Source organism: Narcine bancroftii, chromosome 3 (assembly GCF_036971445.1).
Source record: "Narcine bancroftii isolate sNarBan1 chromosome 3, sNarBan1.hap1, whole genome shotgun sequence".
In the NCBI taxonomy this organism is placed as follows: domain Eukaryota; kingdom Metazoa; phylum Chordata; class Chondrichthyes; order Torpediniformes; family Narcinidae; genus Narcine; species Narcine bancroftii.
In genome coordinates, this window is record NC_091471.1 from 192,527,091 (window position 1) to 192,546,023 (window position 18,933).

General features: G+C 37.3%; 1 protein-coding gene across 6 annotated transcripts in view; it reads left to right on the forward strand.

Annotated features, from left to right (window-relative positions):
• The window catches only part of egf (epidermal growth factor), a 122,342-nt gene that overhangs the window by 54,040 nt on the left and 49,369 nt on the right, over positions 1–18,933 (forward strand). For all 6 annotated transcript variants that reach the window (XM_069926168.1, XM_069926172.1, XM_069926170.1 and 3 more), the window contains one exon: positions 11,991–12,113. In XM_069926168.1, coding sequence (XP_069782269.1) covers positions 11,991–12,113 — 123 coding nt within the window. The remainder of the gene's footprint in view (positions 1–11,990; positions 12,114–18,933) is intronic.

Genomic DNA, 18,933 nt, shown 5'->3' on the forward strand with positions numbered 1-18,933 from the left:
TTAATGTTAATGGACAATAATTCGATTAAGAGAAAAAGAGTATTGGAATTATTAAAAAGTTGAAGGTTGATGTGGCTTTTTTGCAAGAAACACTTTTGACTGAGAAGGAACATCAGAAATTGAAATTGGAGTCAGTTGGTAGACCTTTAGTTGTTAATAGTAAAAATATTTTTGAATCTTGGACTTTAATGAATATTTATGCTCCTAATATAGAGGATGAGAAATTTATGTTGGATTATTTTCTTAATTTAAACCAAGCATGTGAAAAAATTATGGTAGGAGGTGATTTTAATTGTTGTTTGGATCTATTACTAGATAAATCTCCAAAAGGAGTAGTTAGGACTAAAATGGCTAAACAGTTAATAGTGTTTAGCAGATATATTGAGGAGATTAAATCCTAGAGAAAAATTTTTCATTTTATTCATTTTGACATGATTCTTATTCTAGAATATATTTATTTTTGGTATCAGCACAATTGCAAGGTTGTGTATTGAAGGTTGAATGTAAGAGTAGAATTTTGTATGACCCTTCTTTGTTATTAATGACATGTACAGGTTCAGAGAGAATTGATAATACATATTGATGGAAATTTAATTCTTTGCTGTTGAAAAATGTAGAATTTTGTAATTTTATAAGAGATCAAATACAGTTGTTTGTAAAAATAAATATGGATTCAGTTTTATGGGATGCTTTAAAAGCATATTTTTAATTTTTAAAAATTTTTTCACACTATGAACTATATTAATCAAAATACACACAGACATTTCCCTCTTGAATATACACAGTTATTTTCTCCCCTTTTTTCCCCCCTCCCTTCCCTCCCTCCTTCCCACCCCCTCCAAACCCATTAAACGTTCAACATATACAATACAATAAACCCATTAAACAATGTTATCACACAATGAAAATAAACAAGAAAATTGTGTCATCTACTTTTACACACTGGGTCAGTTCGTTTCGTCTTCTTCTCATTGTATCATTTTAGGGGGTGGAGGTCCATGGTAGGCCCTCTCTGTTGTGTTTCATGTATGATTCCCAAATTTGTTAAAATAATGTGACTTTATTTTGTAAATTATGTTATTTTTTCCAATGGAATACATTTATTCATTTCCATATACCATGGCTGTACTCTCAGGCTCTCTTCTGATTTCCAGATTGACATTATACATTTTTTTGCTACAGCTTCGTTGGCTTGGCTTCACGGATGAAGATTTATGGAGGGGGTAAATGTCCACGTCAGCTGCAGGCTCGTTTGTGGCTGACAAGTCCGATGCGGGACAGGCAGACACGGTTGCAGCCGTTGCAGGGGAAAATTGGTTGGTTGGGGTTGGGTGTTGGGTTTTTCCTCCTTTGTCTTTTGTCAGTGAGGTGGGCTCTGCGGTCTTCTTCAAAGGAGGTTGCTGCCCGCCAAACTGTGAGGCGCCAAGATGCACGGTTTGAGGCGATATCAGCCCACTGGCGGTGGTCAATGTGGCAGGCACCAAGAGATTTCTTTAGACAGTCCTTGTACCTCTTCTTTGGTGCACCTCTGTCACGGTGGCCAGTGGAGAGCTCGCCATAAAACACGATCTTGGGAAGGCGATGGTCCTCCATTCTGGAGACGTGACCCACCCAGCGCAGCTGGATCTTCAGCAGCGTGGACTCGATGCTGTCGGCCTCTGCCATCTCGAGTACTTCGATGTTAGGGATGAAGGCGCTCCAATGAATGTTGAGGATGGAGCGGAGACAACGCTGGTGGAAGCGTTCTAGGAGCCGTAGATGATGCCGGTAGAGGACCCATGATTCGGAGCCGAACAGGAGTGTGGGTATGACAACAGCTCTGTATACGCTTATCTTTGTGAAGTTTTTCAGTTGGTTGTTTTTCCAGTCTCTTTTGTGTAGTCTTCCAAAGGCGCTATTTGCCTTGGCAAGTCTGTTGTCTATCTCGTTGTCGATCCTTGCATCTGATGAAATGGTGCAGCCGAGATAGGTAAACTGGTTGACCGTTTTGAGTTTTGTGTGTCTGATGGAGATGTGGGGGGGCTGGTAGTCATGGTGGGGAGCTGGCTGATGGAGGACCTCCGTTTTCTTTAGGCTGACTTCCAGGCCAAACATTTTGGCAGTTTCCGTAAAACAGGACGTCAAGCGTTGAAGAACTGGCTCTGAATGGGCAACTAAAGCGGCATCGTCTGCAAAGAGTAGTTCACGGACAAGTTTCTCTTGTGTCTTGGTGTGAGCTTGCAGGTGCCTCAGATTGAAGAGACTGCCATCTGTGCGGTACCGGATGTAAACAGCTAAGGCTATCATAATAAATCTTTTTTGCACTTCATCCAGTTTAAGGCCTAATTCTTTACTTCTTATATTACTTAGAAGAAAGATCTCTGGATTTTTTGGTATGTTGCTTTTTGTGATTTTATTTAATATCTGATTTAGATCTTCCCAAAACTTTTTCACTTTCTCACATGCCCAAATTGCATGTACTGTTGTTCCCGTTTCGTTCTTACAGCGAAAACATCTATCTGATAATTTTGGATCCCATTTATTTAACATGGTGTAGAGCCTGTGTAACCAATTATATTGTATCAACCGTAACCTCGTGTTTATTGTATTTCTCATAGTTCCCGAGCCTAACTTTTCCCATATTTCATTTTTTATCTTTATGTTGAGATCTTTTTCCCACTTTTGTTTGAGTTTATAGCTTATTTCATCATTTTCTTTCTCTTGCATCTTGATGTACATGTTTGTTATAAATCTTTTAATTATCATTGTGTCTGTAATCACATATTCAAAGCTGCTTCCTTCTGGTAATCTCAGTTTGTTTCCCAATTTGTCCTTTAAGTAGATTTTCAGTTGATGTTATGCAAACATTGTATCATGAGTTATTCCATATTTGTACTTCATTTGTTCAAATGATAATAAATTATTTCTCAAAAAACAATTTTCTATTCTTTTAATTCCTTTTCTCTCCCATTCTCTAAAAGAAAGGTTATCTATTGTGAAAGGGATTAGTTTATTTTGCGTCAATAATAATTTTGGTAGTTGGTCATTTGTTTTTTTTTTCCTTTCTACATGAATCTTATTCCAAGTGTTGAGTAAATGGTGCCATACTGGTGAATTCCTATGTTGCACCAGTTTTTCATCCCACTTATAAAGTATATGTTCTGGTACCTTCTCCCCTGTTTTATCTAGCTCTTTCTTGGTCCAATCTTGTTTTTCCATTGTTTGATAAAAATCTGATAGATATCTTAATTGTGCTGCTCTATAATAATTTTTAAAGTTTGGTAGCTGCAAACCACCTTGTTTGTACCATTCTGTTAATTTATCTAGCACTATCCTCAGTTCCCCCCCTTTCCATAAGAATTTCCTTATTATTCTCTTTAGTTCATTGAAGAATTTCTCTGTTGAGGGAATTGGTAATGATTGAAATAGTTATTGTATCCTTGGGAAGATATTCATTTTAATGCAATTTACTCTTCCTATCAGTGTTAATGGTAAATCTTTCCAATGTTTTAAGTCATCTTGTAATTTTTTCATTAATGACTGATAATTTAATTTGTACAGATGGCCTAAATTATTATCCAATCTAATACCTAGGTATCGAATTGCTTGTGTTTGCCATTTAAATGGTGATTCTTTTCTAAATTCTGTGTAATCCACATTATTCATTGGCATTGCTTCACTTTTATTTATGTTAATCTGTTCCCTGATATTTCTCCATGTTCCTTCAATTTCTTATGTAATTCTTTTATTGATATTTCTGATTCTGTTAAGTATACTATGATGCCATCTGCAAATAAACTGATTTTATATTCCTTCTCTTTTATTTTCATCCCTTTTATTTTATTTTCTGTTCTTATCAGTTCTGTCAATGGTTCCATTGCTAAAGCAAACAGTGAGGGAGATAGTGGACATCCCTGCCAAGATGACCTGCTTAATTAAAATTGGTTCGATATATATCCATTTACTGTCACTTTCGCTATTTTTCCCTTATTTAATGCTTTAATCCAATTAATATATTTCTTTGGTAGGTTGAACCTCTGTAATACTTTGAATAAATAATTTAATTCTACCCTGTCAAAGGCTTTTTCTGCATCTAAAGCAACAGCCACTGTTGGTATCTTATTTCCTTGTACTGCATGAATTAAGTTAATGAACTTACAGATATTGTCCGTTGTTCGTCTTTTCTTAATAAATCCAGTTTGATCTAGTTTTATTATTTTTGGTACACAGTCAGCCAATCTGTTTAATTTCGCTATTATCTTATAATCTGAGTTAAGTAGAGATATTGGTCTATACGATGCTGGTGTTAGTGGATCTTTCCCCATCTTTGGTATTACTGTAATTATTGCTGTTTCATATGAATCTGGCAAGTTTTGTGTTTCTTCTATCTGGTTCATTACTTCCAGGAGAGGAGGAATTAATAACTCTTTAAATGTTTTTTAGAATTCTATTGGGAGTCCATTCTCTCCAGGTGTTTTATTGTTCGGTAGCTTCTTTTAATATATCCTGTATTTCCTCTATTTCAAGTGGTTTTATCAATTTGTTTTGCTCCTCTCCTTGCAATTTTGGTAGTTAAATTTTAGCTAAAAACTCACCTATTTTGTCTTCTTTCCCTTCATTCTCAGTTCAGTATAATTGCTCATAGAATTCCTTGAAGTTTTCATTGATCTCTGTTGGGTTATATGTAATTTGTTTGTCCTTTTTCCTTGGTGCCAATACCATTCTTTTAGCTTGTTCTGTTTTAAACTGCCAGGCTAGTATTTTGAGCATTTTTTTCTCCTAGCTCAGAATACTTCTGCTTTATTTTCATTATGTTCTTCTCCACCTTATACGTTTGTAATGTTTCATATTTTATTTTTTTGTCTGCCAATTCTCTTCTTTTTGTTGTATCTTCCCTTGTTGCTAGTTCTTTTTCTGTACTTACTATTTACCTTTCCACTTGTTCTATTTCCCGACTGTAGTCCTTTTTCATCTTAGTTACATAACTTATTATCTGCCCTCTGATGAAGGCTTTCATTGCATCCAATAATATAAATTTGTCTTTCACTGATTCTGTATTTATTTCAAAGTACATTTTAATTTGATGCTCAATAAATTCTCTAAATTCCTGTCTTTTAAGTAGCATGGAGTTTAATCTCCATCTATATGTTCTTGGTGGGATGTCCTCCAGTTCTATTGCTAATAACAGGGGTGAGTGATCAGATAACAATCTAGCTTTATATTCCATTTTCCTAACTCTTCCTTGGATATGGGCTGACAAAAGGAACAGGTCAATCCTTGAGTATGTTTTATGTTTTCTCAAATAATATGAGTATTCATTCTCCTTTGGGTGTTGTCTCCTCCATATATCCAAAAGTTGATTTCCTGCATTGATTTAACCATAAATTTGGCTACTTTGTTCTTTTTGCTAGTCTTTTGTCCAGTTTTATCCATTTTGAATCCAAATTAAGGTTAAAGTCCCCTCCTATCAATATATGCCCCAGTGGATCTACAATCTTCAAAAAATATCTTGCATAAACTTTTGATCCTCTTCATTAGGTGCATATATATTGACCAAATTCCAGAGTTCTGAATATATCTGACACATTATCATTACATATCTCCCTGCTTGATCTATTATTTCCTCCTCTATTTTGATTGGTACATTTTTATTGATTAATATAGCTACACCTCTGGCTTTTGAATTATATGATGCTGCCGCTATGTCCCCTACCCAGTCTCTCCTTCATTTTTTATGTTCCACTTGTTAGATACATTTCCTGCATGAATGCTATATCTATTTTTTTCTTTTTTTTAGTAAATTTAATAGCCTCTTCCTTTTGATTTGGTTATGTCTTCCGTTAATATTTATAGTCATATAGTTCAACATGGCCATCTCATACTCTGTTTACATCTCATTTCTGCTTCCTCACCACCACCTTTCCCCTTTTCCCCATTTTCTTTTCTCAGTTTTCCTATTTTGAACTCAATGTATGACATCACTTCTAAAACATAAAATACTTCAACCACTCCCATATCTAAAATTCCCTTGATCCCAAGTGTCCCACCCCTCTCTGAGTTGCCCCTTGTCCCTTGCCGGTCAACCACAACTCCCCTCTCCATTCGGACTGCGAACCCGTTCGCAAGTGTCAACTGATTTCTCAGTGACTGTTATTCTCTCCCACCCAACCCCCTCCAGAAAAGACTTTAATCTTCACATTAAAACAAAGCTCTCCCTCTTTTTCTTTTTTTACCCCTCCTCTTTTTCCACCCCCCTTCTCCCTTACTTCCCTTTTCTTCCCTCCTTTAGTTCTTACTTATACATTATTTTTACATCTTTATATATAGTTTGTTGTCATTCTTCTTCTTGTTACATCTCTTCATCTCTCTTTCTGTCCTGCAGGCATTCTGCAAATTCTCGTGCTTTCTCCGGATCCGAGAACAGTCTGTTTTGCTCCCACGGGATAACTATTTTAAGCACCGCTGGATATCTTAACATAAATTTATAGCCTTTTTTCCATACGATCAATTTTGCTGTGTTAAACTCCCTCCTCTTCTTAAGTTCAAAACTTAAGTCTGGGTAGAAAAAAAAATTGACCTTTGTACTCCAGTGGTTTTTTGTCTTCTCTAATTTTATTAATTGCCTACTCCAATATATTTTCTCTTGTCGTGTATCTCAGAAATTTTACTAAAATGGATCTTGGTTTTTGTTGTTGTGGCTGTGGTTTCGGGGCTAGTGTTCTGTGTGCCCTTTCTATTTCCATTCCTTCATGTTTTTCTGGCATTCCCAGGACTTTTGGGATCCATTCTTTTATAAATTCTTTCATATCTTTCCCTTCTTCAACTTCCTTTAGGCCCACAATCTTTATATTGTTTTGCCTACTTTAGTTTTCCATTATATCCATCTTCTGAGCTAACATCTCTTGTGTTTCTTTAACTTTTTTATCACTTTCTTCCAATCTTCTTTTCAAGTCGTTCACTTCCATTTCTACAGCCATTACACATTCCTCCACATTTTCTGATCCTTTCCCTACTTCTGTTATGACCAGCTCTATTCTACTCACTTTTTCTTCTGTACTTTTTCTTTTCATTTCACTAATTCTAGTGTCAACCATTCTTTTAATGCTTTCATTTGTTCTTGAAATTTTTTTATCTATGTACTATCCATTCATATTACCTTCTATTCCTCTGTGCAGAGCTTGGTGTTCTTCTTCTTCTTCGTCTTCTTCTTCATCATCTTCTTCTTCTTCTTCTTCTTCTTCTTCTTCTTCTTCTTCTTCTTCTTCTTCTTCTTCTTCTTCTTTTTCTGCTCTTGGGTTTGTGTCTTCTACTCTTCCTTGTATCTGTGACTCTTCTGACTTTCTTGTTGAGCTGCTTGCCTCAGTTTGTTGTGTATTTTTTTTAATGGCTTCTTGAAGTTGGTCCTCTTATTCTGGGCTAGTTATCTTTTGTGCCTCCTGCTGCTGTTTTTCTTTCTCATCCCTCCCTTTCCCATTGCTTTCCTTTTCTTCCAGCTGGGAGCCCTGGTGTTGGGCATCTCTCAGCTGTTCGTGTTGTGTAGGTTCACTCCATGGCTGGTCCCCCCTCCTGTCGGTGTTCTCCTTTTCCTTGGTGTGCGCATTGTGCACCTCTGTTTGGCTCAGTGAGCCATTTTTGCAGTCCCACGGTTGGGAAGTCGTGACCCTGTGGGATCTCCACTAACCCCGGGGAGCGGGCTCCTCTGTCAATGGCGCGTCCCTGCTTCTTTATGCAGGTAAGGCCTTCTTCTTTTTCTTCCAGCATCTTTCCTTCTTTTTTTTCCATTGTTTTTTTTTCTTTCTTAGGTGTCATTTTCTTTCTTTTCTCCACACCTTTATCTTTTATTTGTTGTGTTTTTTTTGTATCTGGGGCTTTGCATTTCCTTCACTTTTTTTTCTTCTTTTCTGGAGAGGGCTGGTATTCTCCTACTGTACACTACTCCATCATGTGACCCCTCCTTTAAAAGCATATTTGAGGGGACAATATTATTTGTTTTACTGTTAAAATTAAGAAACAACATGTAGTTGATGTAACTAAATTAGAGAAGGAGTTAGAGATATTAGAAAAAGATTTACAGCAGAATTCAACAGAAGTTAAGAAAATTCGTTTAACTAATATGAAATTATGATATAATTCATTACAAATTTAAAAGGTTGAGACGTTATTACAGGTATTATACAGTTACCTAGAAGTTTTGCAAAGGTATTATAAATTTTGGGAAAGAGCTCATAAAGTTTTAGCTTGGCATTTAAAAACTGAACAAGTCTCAAGAACAATAAATGCTATTAGGGATGATGATTCAATAATTACATATAATTAATGATGTGTTTAGAAAATTTTATGAAAAATTATATACCTCTGAAGTAGTGGAGGATGAGGTTAAAAATTATTTTAAAAAAAATCTGATCTGGATTTTCCTTTTTTGAGTGCTAAGAAGGTTAAAGATTTGAATACTACTTTTACAGCTAAAGAAGTAATAGATGCACTTCGATCTATGCCAAATGGGAAATCCCCAGGGGACGATGATTATACTTCTGAATTTTATTTAAAAAAATTCAGGACTTATTAATTCCATATTGGTGGAAGTACTTAAACAGGCGACGAAGGTTCATTCTTTTCTGGACTCTTTTTCTCAAGCAATTATTACAGATAAGGACCAATTAAATGCTGGGTCTTATAGACCAATTTTGTTACTAAATGTTGATTATAAAGTTGTAATGAAGGTTCTAGCTAACAGATTGGGTAAATATTTACCAGATTGCCAAATATCTATTTTTAATAAAACCCATCTGATCTAAAATAGTTATTTGGCAGAGAATATTGTGAAGTTGATTTCTTTGATTAATATTTCTCGGGCGAGATTCATCCTACCAATGGTTATTTCAACTGCCTTTGATAGAGTAGAGTGGAGATTTTTTTATTTAAAGTTTTAGGGAAATTTAAGTTTGGCCCAATTTTTATTGGTCCTACTGCTAGAGTTGCAATAAATGGACAGTTATCTTTACCTTTTACGTTGACTAGATCAAATAGACAAGGCTGTCCTTTGACACCAGCTCTATTTGCATTAGTTATTGAACCTTTGGCTCAGATGATTAGAAAAGTTAGTAATATTAAAGGTATTAAGGTGAAATCTCATGAATAAATTTATTTGTGGATGATATTTTAATATATTTAACAGAACCTCAGAATTCTTTGAAGTGTTTTCATGATAGATTGGAACAGTATGATGAGATATCAGGTTACAAAATCAATTGTGAAAAATGTGAGATTATGTCATTGGCTGAAATGTATTCTTCTTCTTGTAAGCATATAGTGAAATTTAAATGTTTGGATCAGATCAAGTGCTTAGGTATTAAAGTAGATGGTAATTTAGTCATTTATATGAATTAAATTATTTAATGTTATTGTCTAAAATTTAACATGATTTGAATTGATGGAAAGATTTACCAATTACATTAATAGGAAGAGTTAACTGTATTAAAATGAACATTTTTCCTTGAATTCAGCATTTATTTCAATCTATTCCTTGTAAGATTCCTCAAAAATTTTTAAAGGATTTAAATTCTTTGGTGAGGACATTTTTATGGAAGGATAAGATGGTAAGGATATCTTTACAAAAAAATAACTTGAAAATATGAATTATGAGATTTGCAACTCCCTACTTTTCAAAATTATTATGATGCAGCAAAATCAAAAATTTTTAATAGGATTTTTGAAGTGGATAAACCTTTGATATGGGGTAATATTGAATTATCTCAAATTGGTGAGAAGAGGATGGATCAGTTTATTTATAGATGGAACCCTAAGTTATTGAGTAGTTATAATTTACCTGTTTTGAAACATTTAATGGATTTATGGTATTAAAAAAATGAAGTTATAGGCACTCAAGGTAAGATTTCAGGTAAAACTCCATTGTATACTTAATAATCAGCTTTTGAAGTTATGGGATCAAAAGGGTATTAAATTTGTGCAAGATTATTATGAAGCAGGATATTTTATTTCTTTTCAAAGAATGAAAGAGAAATATGATACATCTTCAAATACTCTTTTTTCTTATTATCACATTAAAGCTTTATCACTGGATAATTTTAGACATACTTTACAGTTACCAAGATGGTCTAAGTTTGAAATTTTACTTACTGAGGGTGGTAAGAAGGGATTTATAACTGTGATCTATTCTTTATTACAGAATAAAATGCCTAAATTGGATTCACATAAAGCTAGATTGAAATGGGAGAAAAATTTAGGTATATGTATTTCTCAGGATGATTGGATAAATTTATGCAGGGATAGTGTGACTAAAGTTATAAATGTAAGGTATTGATTAGTTCATTATAATTTTATTCATCAATTATATTTAACTCCAGAAAAATTAAAGAGATATAATTTTATTTCTTCAGATTTATGTTTTAGGTGTCATAATGACATAGGTTCTTGGTCATGTGAAACCTTTTTGGAATATACTTCTTTGGCTTGGCTTCGCGGACGAAGATTTATGGAGGGGGTAAAAGTCCACGTCAGCTGCAGGCTCGTTTGTGGCTGACAAGTCCGATGCGGGACAGGCAGACACGATTGCAGCGGTTGCAGGGGAAAATTGGTTGGTTGGGGTTGGGTGTTGGGTTTTTCCTCCTTTGCCTTTTGTCAGTGAGGTGGGCTCTGCGGTCTTCTTCAAAGGATGTTGCTGCCCGCCAAACTGTGAGGCGCCAAGATGCACGGTTTGAGGAATATACTTAAGGAACATTTAAATGTTATTTTGAAAGTGAAATTTTCATTAGATCCTTTAGTATTTTTGATGGGTAATATTAAGAGGTTGAGTTTAGAATTAAGATTAATTAGATTCCAAATTTCATTTTTTGAGATTGGCATTAGCTGTAGCTAGAAAATATTTGGCAATTACTTGGAAAAATGAGACTGATCTGAGTATTCAGAGATGGCATACGGAATTAAGGTCTTGTATTCCATTGGAGAAAACAACATGATAATTATATTTTTCATCGTAAAACTTGGAGCCTTTATTTGGATTATATGGGTTGGAGTTTTAGATTTCCCTGGCAGCACAGTAGTGGCGTTACTCCAACCCATTGTAATTAATTGATGAATTTTGTTATTATGGTTGATCTCCTCTTCTTTCTCGTTCTTTCCTTCCCTTTTTTCTTTGGGGTAGGTTAGTTGGGGGTGGGGTTGGGTGGGTGGGTTAGGAAGGGGGATGAGGTTTGTAGGGGGTTAGTTTATTGAAATATTATGTATGTATTTTTTAATTGCTTTTTAAGTTCTATCCAGTAAATGTATGTTTCAATATATGAATTATGATTAAATAAAATATTTTTTTAAATTGCATGGTGATGTCACTCAGAACCTCCAAAAATGGTTTGAATAAGCCTTCAGTGAGCTACTACATTATCACTTACAACAGAAGTAGTATTCAAAAATTACATCTGGATTTAATAGAAATGTATTTGAAGTTAAATACAATAGCTTCAGCAAAATCATGTTTGTAAGATATTTATAATTTTAACAGCAAAATCATGAAGATTGAAACATTGAAAAAAATTATAGACTATTCATCCTTACAACTCTGTTATACATCAGATATTGATGATATGCATATGTATTCCTAATGTCTTTCTTAGTCTTTTCTTCCCTTGATACCATTTGCTAATCACCTTGACTTGAATTAAAAGTAAAAATGAGAAAGGCATACCTGACCTCAAAACATTCTTCCTGCTTTTATTGCATCCTTTGAATATATCAAATAGTCTTCAATGCCTACCAGTAATTTCACTGAAAAGTCCTAGCGACATAGTATTTGGCAGGAAAATTAATGATTTTCATCATAGCACCACAAATAACCAGGGCAGTCATGAGGAAAATTGAATTTTTATATTGAATAGAAGCAAGATGTAATATTACTCAACAATGGGCAATAAAACAGACATTTTATTGTGTTGGGACAGGTTGGAATAATAGTTGAAATATATTAATTTAACGGCTGCTTTGTTTTCTTTGTTCACCAGATATTACTCCATGCTTGGAAAATTACACTGAATGCAGCCATGGTTGCACTGAGACAACAAAGGGGTCAACCTGCATCTGTCCAGCAGGATCTGTTTTGGGATCTGATGGCAAAACATGTTCAGGTATCAGTTGGGATCCAAAGTTCTCTTGAGAAGATTACCCAGTGAATGTGTGATGGATTATTAAATACTGTTCACACCACTATGTTAATAAAAGACAATATTGTTAAGATTAATTTATTAAATGTGAGAGTTTGGAATAATCAGTATGTATGCACCTGATTAATTAAACATAATACTGTCCCTGCAGCAGTCAATACCACTCCATCCTGGGAAGATGTTTACAGCTGATAAATTTAGTATGGAAGTAGGTCAGAAATGGTGACACAAGTAAAGTTTGGAACTTAACAGACAGGTTTGGAACTCTCTTAACAAGATGTCACCAGATTTTCATCATTGCTGGAAACTCATCCTGGAATTCCCCTTCCCACATCACTGTAGCACTTCAAGAAGGCAGCATCTCTCAAGCACCTCCTCATGGACCATTAGAGATGCACAATTAATGCCAACCTTGCCAACTTTGCTCAGAACTCAACAATAAAATTTTAAAAAATATGAGCGGCTAGGAAGTTTTGTGAATGTTTTGGCAGGTGAAGTAGTCCTCAGGAGTTGAATACTGTGTATCTAAACCACCAAATAGTGCAGACAGCTATTGGCATAATTCCTTGATTTTTCTTGAGGAAATAATGAGGATTGCCGCAAGAAATGTATGCAGGGAGCATGAAATATGAAATGATAATGGGCTATAATCTGTGAGAGGAGTGAAATTTGACAATGTAGGCTATTATTTAGAAATCATCTTAAAATGTTTAGGAGTTCAGTTTGTTTGCAAACCAATTTACTGAAAGGATAAGTTGCATACTTTGGGCAATGTGCATCTAGGACCCCAATGAATAGGATGACCAAATATGCACGAACTGTGTAGCAATTGGATTGAAAAATGAAGTAAGAAATTATTCTTTAATTGAGAAGGAAGTGTAAAGTGGATGAATTTAACATCAAGTTAACTACGAATGGATTGGACAAGTATCAAGGTTCATTTTATCATTGGGAAGGTAATGATGGTTTGAAATTCAATGCTTGAAATTGAGCAAAAGTCAAATTGGATAAAGAAAAATAAGGAGGACAAAAGGAAGATATAAACATTTAATATTCAAACAAGAATGAAAATTTATACTCCTGTCAGTTAATGTTCTGTTTCAGAGGTTTATTTAGCAGTATCTAAACTATGCCACAGTGCTTAATGACTACTAAGCTACAATGGATAGTAATGAACCTATCTGTGATGAGTTTAGTGCTTCCCACCATTGAACTCAACTTCTCACCATTGAACTCATGGTGGAACAGCACATCTTAGATAATACATCTGCATTTCTGAATGATCACACAACTGTCCAGATCCGAATATGTTGAAATATTCATATTTAAATAAGGACAACTTGCATTTATTTTGGCAGCATACGTGTAACAATACTAACTTTAAAATTAATTCCAATTAAAATATTTGCAAGTTCATCCTTTTGAAATTTAGAAATACAGCACAGTAATAGATCCTTCCGGCCCACAAGCCTGTGCTGCTCAAGTACCCGAATTAACATACAGCCCCCATACGTTTTGAAAGGTGGGAGGGAACTGGAGCACCGGAGGAAACCCATACAGACACGGGAAAACGTACAAACTTCTTACAGTCAGTACTGGTGCTGTAACAGCATTGCGCTAACCACCACGCTAATCTTGCCACTTTATGGAAGGATCTCATCTGAAGGTCTGAGGCATTAGAAGTTGGATCGAAAATTGAGCAGTGAGATAAAAACAAATAGCATTGCAGGGATCAGAAAGCTTTCTTTTTGCAGTGGGAGATAATTTAAGAGATAACTGTCGCAGGATCTAATTTGGAGAGTCTGCAGATGCTGTGATTGTCGAGCAACACACAAAAGTGCTGGAGAAACTCAGCAGGTTCCGCAATGACAATAGGAAGCAAGGTATTCTTTGAAAGAGGAGCAGAGTCTAAATGAAAATTTAAACAAGAGATAAATAGTTATGAGAAAGTGAGATAATTTGAGTTATGAACATATTCTTTCTATTGAGCAGTCAAATAGTAGTGTTGACATTCCTTAAAGGGGCATTCAATACAAAAAGATAGCGGGGAACTAAACGCTCATTGTAATAAAAGGGGAATTAACTTTACATGTAGAGCTATTGATCAGGAGTTGTGAAGCAGTATTAGATTGTGGCTATCATGGAGAAAGTGGGCAGAATAACCTCCTTTTACACTTTAAATTCCTGCGCATAATGTGTCTGTCTTCTTTTATATCAACATAAACTCAAAGGTATCTGGGGCGCTCTGAGTATAATTGATTCAATTCTTGACAGCAAAGTCTGGGCATCAGAAATGAGCTCAAGAGAAGTCTGTGAAAGTGAAATGTGGAAAAGAAATTGAGAAAATAAAAATATATATTAAAAACATATTTCATGTTCCCCTATCATCTTCTATTAAAAGATTATATATTATTCAATTAATGAATATGTTTAAGACCCTGATTATCCCTTCTACACTTGGTGCTCAGTGCCTCAGGCACAACAAACCTGTCTTCCGAATAAAATACAGTCTGCTGGAAGAACTCAATGGGTTGAACACCATCAGTGAGAGAAAAAATGTTTTGGGTTGGACAGGTGCCAGAAGAGCATTCAAGACAATGAGGGTTAAGGAGGACAGACGGAGATAAGAGTTGAAGGGCAGATGTTGGATGATAGAGGTAGTTGATTAGCAAGTGCCAGATAAGGGAAGAAAAGGAAGATTGGGTGGAGGAAGATGAGCCACACTCGGTGAAGGTGGAGATGGCTGGATGGTGAGCGACAAGTATCAACAAATGCTATAGGTGACGGATTCTGACAAGGCTAGTGGTGATATGATGAACAATGTAAAATTATATGAAATTGCCCTCAGTCTGCCATAAGGCAGACAAAGATTCCCCATTAGTATTAGTATTGCCTGCTGCCTCTTACAATCAGAGAAAGAGAACTAAAAGAGAGCAACCACCTCTCTCTCCACCTTTCCGCAGAGTTGCTTCCAGTGATCCCTTAACCACTGCAGCTGCGAAAGACAACAGTTCAGTTCAAACCATCAGCAACCCAAGTCCAGATCCAAACACAATGAGGAAGCCTTCAGTGTCCAGGACCCTTCTGGAGCCCCCCATGCCCACAGTGTCCTCTCATATCCCGGTTCCAATACCAGCAGCCCACAGACTGTAAGTCCTTTAACCTCTAGTTGCCAGCAATCCGCAGCCTCTGTGGGTTCCTCACCTGCAAGTCCCCAACAGCTCATTGCCTATGTGTGCCCTTCAACCACAGAGCCCCTCACTAGTCCCCCACCATGGTCACTGTCCTTAGGGCCGTTTCCTCTGCTTCTACTTCTCAACAAGTTCATCATCCCTGTTACTGCTGCCCTGCACTGCTCCCCCAAAGTCTGCAACCCCTTCTAGGCTGCTGCCTGGCACAGGCACCACCATCTTGGGTGCAGACCCATGGGTGCAGGACTTTAAATAAGACGGCAGCAGCTCCTTTAACAAGCTGTTTAAAGCCTGCATAGAGCCAACGGAAGTAGGGCTGGGCAGTGGGGCAGCAGCTCTCGTGGTGCCTCTTCAGATGAAACTGAAGGGTTGGGGATGTGGGAGGAATTTTGTTGGTGAAATGTGAGTAGAAGAGGATGGAGCATGAGGGGAGGGGTTGGGAATGGGTGGTGGCTGGATGGGGTGGGTTGCAAATCCGACAAAGATGAAGCAGTGAGCAGAGACAAGAGAGGGGACTCATGAACTAAAATTAAGAAATTTGGTGTTCATAGCATTGGGCTGTAGATTTCCCAGGGAGAATATGAGGTGCTGATCTTTTAGTTTGCATTGTGTCTCACTCTGGTGGTGGAGAAGGTCCAGGACAAACATGGTCAGTGTGGAAATTGGAAGCGGAGTTAAAATGGCCTGCAACTGGGAGCTCAGGATGGCCATTGTGGGCAGAGTGCACATGCTCCTCCAAATGGTTCCCAAATCTGGCTTTGGTGTCACTGATGTAGAGGAGGCTGCATCAGGAGCATTGAATGCAGTACATGAGTTTCACGGAGAAACATATGAACCTTTGCCTTATGTGGAAGGGCTCGTTGGGTCCCTGAATGGTGGTGAGGAGGTTTAAGAGCAAGTGTTTCTCGTCCAGCAGTGGAAAGGGAAAATATCAGGGGTTATGGAGAGGTAGGTGGGGAGGGACGAGCTGACAAAGGACTCACAGAGGGAGCGATCCCTGTGGAACTGGAAATGTGTGGGGAGGGGTTGATGTGGCTGGTGGTGGGGTCTAGTGCAGCTGGCAGAAATAATGAAGGACAATGTGATGATTGTGGAGACTGGTGGGGTGAAAGGTCACGACAAGAGGAACCCTGTTCTGTTTGGAGGGAAGAGGGTGTAAGAGGGGAACTTAATGTCACCAAAATCATAGAGCTGATTGTGAACTTTGGAAGGGAAAACCAGAGGTGCATGATCCATTGATCAATAGGGGATCAGAGGTGGAGAGGGTGAACACATTTAAATTCCTGACAATCACTATCTCAGAGGACCTTTCCTGGACCCACCACACTAATGTCATCGTAAAGAAAGCATGTCAGCACCTCTACTATCTCAGAAGCCTGCAAAAGATTGGTGTGACACTGAGAACCTTTGCAAACTTTTTCAGACATTTGGCAAAAAATGTGCTTATCGGCTCTATGGGGGCACCATTACCTTCAAAGACCTGTGAAAGATAGTGGACACAGCCCAGTACTTCACAGGCAAAACTCTCCCACCATCGGGAAAATCTACATGGAAGGCTGCCGTTAGAGAGCAGCAGCAATCATCCAGGATCTACGCTAGCAGGACATGCTCTATTCTTGTTGCTGCCATCAGGAAAGAGGTACTGGTGGCACAAGACCTGTACAACAAGGTTCGGGAACAACAGTTACCACTCTACCATCAAACACCTCAACAACAAACTCAATCAGACTCATTTAAAGACTCTTACTTTACACATTATTTATTTTTGAAGATATATTTTCTGTATTGCGCAGTTTGTTTGCACTTCCTTCTTGTTTATATTTTTCTTTTTTGTACTCAAGAACATATATTTTCTTGAGTACAATTTTTTTTTGCTCTACTGATAAGTAGATCGTCTGCCTGGTCCATAGGAAAAAGAATCTCAGGGTTGGATGTGATGTCATGCATAAACTCTGACAATAATTTTGAACTTTGAAATTTGAGAAGCAGAGGAAATACAGGAATCTGCTATGTTGTCAACATTTCAGATGTCCTGCTTGGAAAACTTAATCTTGAGAGCAGATGTGTCCAAATGGGAGGAACTGAAAGAAGATGGTAATGTCCTTACAGGAGTCAGGGTGGGAGGAGATGAAATCTAGGTAGCTGTGGGAGTCTGTGAGTTTCTAGTAAATGTCTGCAGATAGCTTGTCTTCTGAGATGAAGAAGGAAAAAAATAGGAAGGGGAGAGACAGGTCAGATCCATCCAAGTAAATTTGAGAGTGAGTGAAGGTTAGTATCGAAGTTAATAACATTGACGTGTTCTGCGTGGGTGCAGGAAGACACTCCACCAGTGCGGTCATCGAAGTAATTGAGGGAGAGTTGAAGGGCCCCAGGGTAGTTTTGGAACAAAGACTCTACCTTGCAGCCAATGAAAAGGCAGCCATAGCTGGGGCCCATATGAGTGCCATGGCACTCATGGTGCCCATGAGAGGCATTAAAGGAGAATTTATTCATTGTGAGAATTGGTTCTGCCAGGCAGTTGTGTGTATTGGAGGGAAGATTTTCTCCCACTGCTTTTTCTTCAATATCCCAGCATCTGCGGTCTCTAGTGTCTCGTATCTTGAGAATATTTCCTTCACATCACTGACCACAAGAGGCAATCATCGCACATAACATCAGTTATTGTAGGAGGAGACTTGAATGGATAATTGACCAACAAAATGTTCAGGTAACTAATAGCAGTGAAATTTGCTTTTAAAGTCAATTGCTTTCCTATCCCTGCACTTTTCCAAATAATCAAAATTGTGGGTTGAGATGATTACAGCATTTTCTTTTCAAATTTATCAATGAACCTGTTGCACATACTACATGTATGACATCAGAAGTGATTACACTCTATTTTCCTTCAGATAAGCATCATGGTCATTGTTGATATTGTCCTAAATCTAAATAATTGGCTTTGTGAATTCCTGAGATGCAGCGAGCTCCCAATTAATAAAAACTGAATTGTTAGAACATGGTGTTATGTACCAGCTGTACCAGCTCTCATCATCTGGTCCTCATACCCAGATCACTTCCTGGTAATCTTCTGCCCATAAGATATATTGAACACAGTAAATGATCATGTCTAAAGAATCTTTGACAAAATGACACTTAAGCAATGAATGCAATGAACAAAAGGGGCTGGAGAAATTCAGCAGGTCATGCAGCGTCTATGAGAAGAAAAGGAACAGTTCATCCTTCAGCCTTTTTCCATCAAGACATGAGGAAAAAGCAGGCAGGTGCCTGGGTAAAAAAGTTAGGGGGAAGAAGAGGCAGGGGAGGAGCTCAGGCCAACAGCGACAGGTCATAGTGTGGATATGGGTGGGAGGGCAGAAGAGAAAAAAGCTGAGAAGTGATAAGGGGAGAAGGGGTGGCTCTCTGATGGAAGGGGGTTGGGAGCTGGAGGAAAAGGAGACTGAGGAATAGGGTAAGAGAAAGAGAGAGAGAGAGAGATAGACATGGGAAGGGCTGAATGGAAACTGGAGATCGATGTTAATGCCATCCAGTTGGAGAATGTCCAGATGGAATAAAATGAGATTTTCCGCAAATTTGCAGATGGCCTCCATTTGGCA